At 37.1% G+C, this 7,362-nt stretch overlaps 1 protein-coding gene across 1 annotated transcript in view; it reads left to right on the top strand.

The window, feature by feature from the left end:
• Ak1 (Adenylate kinase 1) overlaps positions 1-4,806 on the top strand; it is a 36,083-nt gene extending 31,277 nt beyond the window's left edge. The window contains 2 exon segments of the mRNA XM_068391505.1: positions 1,502-1,618; positions 2,924-4,806. Of these exon segments, the coding sequence (XP_068247606.1) occupies positions 1,502-1,618; positions 2,924-3,178 (372 nt within the window). The 3' untranslated portion in view covers positions 3,179-4,806.
• Positions 4,807-7,362: the final 2,556 nt, after the last annotated feature.

Genomic DNA, 7,362 nt, shown 5'->3' with positions numbered 1-7,362 from the left:
ATCATGAAAGGATAAATGTTTAAACTATTTCGAACATCGCAAATATTAAGTTTGACTAAGTGATTTGGTCTATATTCAAATGTCACCACAGCAGTGAATACAAATGGATTTACTCTAACGCGAGTTAAATGAACTAAAACACCAAAATGTACTTAATTGAAAGCTGTTATAATAATAATAATAATAATAATAATAATAATAATAATAATAATAATAATAATAATAATAATAATAATAATAATAATAATAATAATGTTAGTTTGAAGATAATGGCTTCCTCAGTGGCGTTAATTTTATAAGACACATTTTCTATTAATCTTCTTCTCAAACAGTACTGCAATTTGCCAGTAACTTTACTATTTCATTCCTAGAGAGGTTATATACTCATAAGGAAATGAATGAGTTATTTACTTTAAAAAAAGGGTACATTCTGAACATACGTTAATGTACGAAGTCCAAGAGCTCTCCAAGGTTCGGTGGTCGATCTTTCTCCTCGTCGTTTTTAAATGTACACTTTTTTATGTAAAGAATTCATTCATATACTGAATGTAAAGGATGGTCAGATTTATACAAAAAAAATCTTAAACAACAAGCATAATGAACTAATTGAACGACAGTGCCAAAGATGAATATCTAGATCAGTTCCCGTCCAACAAATTAAGCTGTGAATCAGCAGCTGAAGACCAGACAGGAGAACATACTCGAAACAAAACAAGATAGAATGAAAGAATTAAAACACTTCAGAATATATTGATCACCAAAAATCTTACAACTTTCTCAAGCCAATTTTTTTGTGCAATTGAAGAAGACACAGACCTGGTGTGTTTCTCAAAAGTAAATTTGCTGTCGAGAATCATTGTTACTGCAAATTGCAGTGCTGTTGAGAAGAAGATTTGATCAATAGAAAGGGTGTTTTAAAATTAACGTCACTGAGGCAGCCATTATCTTCAATCAAACTTACATAAAACAGGATCTTCTGCAGGTAATAATAATAATAATAATAATAATAATAATAATAATAATAATAATAATAATAATAATAATAATAATAATAATAACGATACCGTTTGTTACCGTTTCGAAAATAATTCATCGAAATTGTTAATTATTTATCATATCGTTTATCTATTTCCTTATTTCCTCTCCTCACTGGGCTATTTTTCCCTGTTGGAGCCCTTAGGTTTACACCATCTTGCTTTTCAAACTAAGGCTGTAGCTCAGCTAGTAATAATAATAATGATAATAATAATAATAATAATAATAATAATAATAATAATAATAATAATAATGCTGATGATAATTTTAGAAATTATAGATTTTACATGAAACTATATTATCCTATAATCTTATAAAAAAAAAGAACAAAATTTACCATTCTAAAGTTAAATATCAAAGGCTTCAAGACATCCACATATTCATCACTCACTTTGTACACAATATAAAATAATTTAATTATTTTACTTTCCTTAAACTCCTTTATCGAAATCCCATATGCTTACAGGAGGTAGTGTTGGACCTTCTAGCCGAGGCTATGCTCCAGAGGGTATCAACTTCCAAGGGCTTCCTCATCGACGGTTACCCTCGCGAGCAGGCCCAGGGTGTCCAGTTCGAGCAGTCAGTGAGTAATTCTTTTTTAATATAGGCAAAGTGCACTTTGTACGAGCCATTTTCAAATGATCATCTTATAGTATTTAAAACTGAGAGCAAGTTGAAATCAGTTCCAGATTTCTCGATCACCAAAAAAGGTAATAATTTCATAACGGGGAGGAAGTAGTTCCTTGGGACTCGAGTCAACTTTCTTATAACTTGTCCAATTAATTTTTATTAATGGGGAAGTTGTTGTTTATCTTAATCTGAAATACGATATGATGCTAGTTTTACGAGACATGATTTATTATTACCTTGCCGGGAGTGAAGCCAGTTGGAAAGCTAACACCAAGTTGAGACTTATTTCAGGATAAGTCTAAGGGGGGTCGTAGGGGGGTAGCCTCCACCCCTCGGTAGGTAAGGAAACGGCTCTTCGGTTAGGGTAGGCGGAGAACCTTAGATTAGGTGGGGTTCTTCTGTTTGTTTTCCTTTTAATTTAGTTTTTTTTTTCTTTTTTTTTTTTTTTAGTCATAGCTTTTGAAATTTTACACCCGGGCAGTTCCAATCAACTACAAAGGCTCCGTAATACCTTTTTGTACAGAATCAAAACAATTGGAGATATTTATTAATCCTTAATTTTCAGTCAATGTTTGAACTCTGATTTGCTTCCCAGCCATTATGCGTTAGAATAATTCTTGAAATGCTGTTGACAAATACATCATGAGATTAATTAAACAAGTTTATTTCCTAGTTCTCTTCTTGTGTAGGTTTTTATATTCCCTCTTTTTTTAGATATCAAAGCTAATTCTTTTTTTATCATTTAAATTCCGGATATTGATATTCTTTTAATTCTTGATACCATAAATATTATTCAGAAACTTTAAAGCCCAGGTTCTTCTTGAAAATGACTTCATTGCTATGGACAGTTCAGAAACATGTGAGTTAGATCTTTGAAATTATCATGCTCTGTGAAGTTACAGTGCATCATGGTAACTGGTTAAGCTTGAGTACCGGAAGAGCCCGATTCAAATTCAATAATCTCCTTTCAGAGGAACAATTCTGAAATAGGAGATTACTTTCATCGAAGTTACCGGAAAATCCTAGAAATATATTCTTGCTTCACTTACTTATTAATCAACTTTTTTTAGATCATTTGAAATTCCCACCTGTACATCATGGTATCCCTTGTAATTCGTGTTCAAAAATATTTGAAGATGTGATGATTACTTGAAACTTAAAGACAAAAATATATTTAATTTTGCAATGCATCCAAAAAGATACTCCAGTGAGATCTTTAAAGTTCTTCGGTTTAATTGTGTAACTTTTCCCCCTTCAGATTCTTCCCTGCACCAAGGTCCTGTATTTTGAAGTCCCAGACGAAGTCATGGTGGAGCGTCTGCTGAACCGCGCCAAGACCTCAGGTCGTGTTGATGACAACGAAGAGACCATCAAGAAGAGGCTGGCCACTTTCCACAAGCACTCCGAGCCCGTCATTGACTATTACAAGGACAAATGCAGCACAATCGTAGCCTTGGGCTCCCCCGACGAAGTCTTTGCCGAAGTCAAGAACGCCCTCAGCGCACTCAATTAAAATTGCATCTTTCTTCAAGATCCAGCTTTACCAGGAAGTAATTTCCTCAGCCACAACTAAGAATAGAAACTTTCTCACGATCTAAAATTACACTAAGCAGTCTACCACACTCCCAAGCAATTTCGTCGCAATGAACAAGCAAAGCTTTTTGTGATACATAAACTTCTAGCGAGATCAAGCTTAGCGTTCAATGCCTCCTTTCCAGCGAGGGGCGTTCAGGCAGCTACTTAGCTCGAACTGCCGCTAACTATGGCCTTAAATTTTTAGCAACACAATCAGTAGAGTGGTATTTTCTTACTTTGTAAGTGGGATCATTTTGCAAAAGCTATGGATTTGGTTTCCTATAGAATGAATATGTTTAACCCATATTGGGTGTCCAGCTAGATGACAACATTCTCATGTTTAATCCATAAAATAGCATTTACTATTCCAGAAAAGTAATTGTACATGTGCCTCTATGATTCTTCATTTTCTGTCTTTTGGTGTTGGACTACAAACGCCTTCACAATCTGAACCTTTTTTTCTTACTCAAGTGACTATAGTTTCTGCAAATGGCTACAAAATTAACTTATAAATCTCTAGTCAGTCAGCATCAGTCACATTGTTGTGTTGTTTAGCTGCCTTCCTATGGCATGAAATGTTTCATGTTACAATTACTCACTTGATGGAGACCTTGCTTGAGAAGATAGTAGTAACATGTGGTTTTAGCTTCAGGCTTCTGTATGAATTGGCCATTTCATTGCTTAATCGCCATCTTCCAAAACACATCTCTCGGAAGGATGACAATTGAAACATTTCAGGTTTAGATTAGATTCACGAAGACACTTTGAACTTTGATCATATCTTTTCACCTGATTTTTCTTCATTACATTTCTATTTAAAGCACTGAGTAGTTCCAAGTTACCTTCTCCATTACTTAGAATAGCTACGATAGTGCCCTTATCAATGGAAATCACATTCGTAATAAATTTTCGCGTAGCTGCCAAAGTGACTTTGTACCCTCTATAATGAGGATTGCTCTTCCAATCAGAGCTGTGAGTTGTTGGCTCAAATAACTTCGGCTTCAGCCTGATAGATGTTGAAAGCCAATCGGCTCACTCAAGCATTATACTCCTTACTCATGTAGGTTGTTGACTTCTGGTATCTTCACTTAGGTCTTCCTGTGGATAACGTTAAGCTAATCCTAAGAAAGTCACCTGTTGCACGAATCACCATTTAATTGTTATCTTGATCACAGAAGGTTTAGAAAATTAATATACAGAACTGAATATTGTATTTGCTCATTATATAAATGAGATTTTGATTGTTATCGTTTGAAAGCCTCATTATGGTAATGTTATATAAGGGTAAGAATACATAAGAACGTCTAATCTTCCACTGTGAGTAAATCTGCTCTTCAGAAAATGCTCAAGAGTCATTTGGAAAAGTGTGGATCTTCCAAATAAGTGGGTCACTAAAACTTTATAGTTCAGACTATATTCAGTCCTTCATAGTTAGCGCTGTCTTTTTATGACTGATTAACAAAGTATTGACTAGTCCTGTTGTGAATGTTGTTATCAACATAATTCAGTTGTTGATTTATGAAAGACAATTGTATTTATATTTCTTTTTCATAAATGTCACATAATCTTGGGTTTTAATTCGCAAGCCTTAATTCACAGTTATTCTCTATGAAAGGAAAGAAGAAGAGCTACATTCAGAGAGAACCTCTTGTGTTAGTGTAGTGGTTTATATGGACATATGCTGCAGAATTACTGCTAAAAGATGACGTAGTACTCATTATAGTATCCATTGGCAAAATGCAAGTGCCGGTTGATTGAAGTTCTTTTTAACTGGAATCATTGTGCTCATTTCGGTTATCCAAGAATGGAGAAATTTCCTGAAGATATGAGAAACTATCAAGAAAAATGGCAAATCATGGCTTATTTCGACATTGCTGAAGTGAGCTAGGTTCTCATGATTTGCTCTCGAACATTAATATGTTTTCCTAGTGACTTATAATTTGAGAATTGTGTTAGATCAAGATATTTTTACAGCTTAGATTCAAAACATCATATAATCTGAATTTTTTTTTTTTTTTTTGTTCCTATACAGAATACAAACATTAGTAGCTGTATGACTTTAGCTTGACCTAGACCATGGTACTTGCCTTCACTTTTACTTGGGTCCCCCGGAGAGTAATTACAGTATGTACTTCTCGGCCTCCTCTTTTGCTTTTTCAATGTTTGAATGAATGGTTTTGCAGTTATGTTTGAGGGATATTTATGGAAGAAGCAAGGATATACAGTGGTTCCTGATAATTGTATTTGTGGTACAGTTTTTTGTGATACCTGCCGTTATCCAATATACTTGTTCCTGTTGGGCGGCATGTCTGTTGCTGTCCTGTCCATCCTGTGTGAGCCTGACAACAACAACGTGAGCCTAAGCAAAGAGATTTTCCTTGGATATCACTGGTGCTTCATCGGCAGAGGAGTTCCTCTGCAGCAGAGTGCAAAAGGAAGGGGTGCCGCTCTTCTTCTTCCCTTCAGTGGCTGTCAATCCCAGATGGTTCTAAGGACGTTCACCTGGCTGGGAGTGAAGGACGAGAGTTATGCCATTGTTGGAAGAGACATCGGTACTTATTGAGCATACACACTGCTGGGCGGGAAGGGAGAACACCTCTTCTTTGATTTCTCTCTCATTTGAAAGAGAGAGAGAGAGAGAGAGAGAGAGAGAGAGAGAGAGAGAGAGAGAGATTCAAACATACACATACATGCATACTTGCTGCTACTGCTGTTTCTTCTTCGACTGTTGCAGTGTTCCAGCAGCAAAAACCAAATCTTTGGATGTGACGCTTGCTGAGGAAGAAGTCACCAAAGCTCAATGCAAATCAATCAGTCTGACTCTGTAGTCTCAATCTGGTTCCTCTGCATGGTTTTGTGGGAGGAACAGTGTTGTATCAAAACCCTTCCCCTGGGAAGGTGCTGAAGTACATAGTACAAGAGCTCATGACCATGCTACCAGTGCAAAATCTCTTAAGACACAGGGGATAAGCACTGTTGGTCAGGATGCAGAGCATTGCTCTTTTCGATCTCCTGCCAGGAACATTCCACAAATGCTTGACTGGCACCCTCTCCCGGAATACGATCTCCTAAATGTCCAAAATCCCCATGAGCTTACCTGACGAGTTCCCCTGAGATTGCTGACTTCTCGGATCATTCTTATGGCTCTCATAAGTAAAGAGCACTTTCCTCATGTACATGCATGAAGAAGGCTATTAGTGTGCCTCAGTCCCCACCATGAAACCACACTCCATGACCAGTGCTCCACAATCAGCTATCCATGATCAACAATCTGCACTCCACCAGACGATGGTCAATGAGACGATGATACACGAGGAATCAGTCGCCTGCATGAGAACGGTCGACTAGATGATAATGATTCCTAAAGTAACATCCAAGATCTTCTACATGATCTATTACATGTGCATAATCATCCTCTATTTCTTCCCCTGCACAATCTATTACACACATACAATAAGCGTCTATTTCTTCCCCCCCCACAATCTATTACATGTGCACAATCTTTGTCTATTTCTTTCCCATACTATCTATTACACGTCCGCAATCCTTGTCTCTTTCTTCACCCTCATGTTCTATTACACGTGCATAATCGTTATCTACTCCTCCACTAGCTAAGTGACGAGAACAACTCCCACCAATCTCTCCCTGCGTAAATATGGGAGAGATGGTGCATACTGGGAAAGTATCTACCTGGGAGGACAACCCTAGTACATCGTGACGTGAGCGATTGCATTCCAGGAATGCTTTCATCCCAGAAAATATGTTATGGCACAATGATCAGGTGCTCACCACACATAGTCAACAATTTCATGTTGCTCTTCAGTTACTTTCGGAACACAGAACTTCTGTCAACTGCTTTGTCCCGCCTCTTCCACTACCATATATAGATGCCAGAGGAACCTGCGCCTGTTCTCATCACTTTTACAGGATATGAGTACTTACCTTCACGAGCACCGAAGATTCCTTGTACCCTGCCCTATGTTTTTCTTCTTTAGTGGGACGTTCCGATTGTGCCTCTCTGCAAGACAAATAGCCTCAAGTTTGTCCTCTGCAATTGGCATTTCCCATGAGATCAGCCACTTGCCCCATGGGGAGAACTACAATCTGTTACTGTGATCAGTA

Source organism: Palaemon carinicauda, chromosome 1 (assembly GCF_036898095.1).
Source record: "Palaemon carinicauda isolate YSFRI2023 chromosome 1, ASM3689809v2, whole genome shotgun sequence".
Lineage (NCBI taxonomy): Eukaryota > Metazoa > Arthropoda > Malacostraca > Decapoda > Palaemonidae > Palaemon > Palaemon carinicauda.
This window is presented reverse-complemented; position numbering and strand designations above follow the sequence as displayed.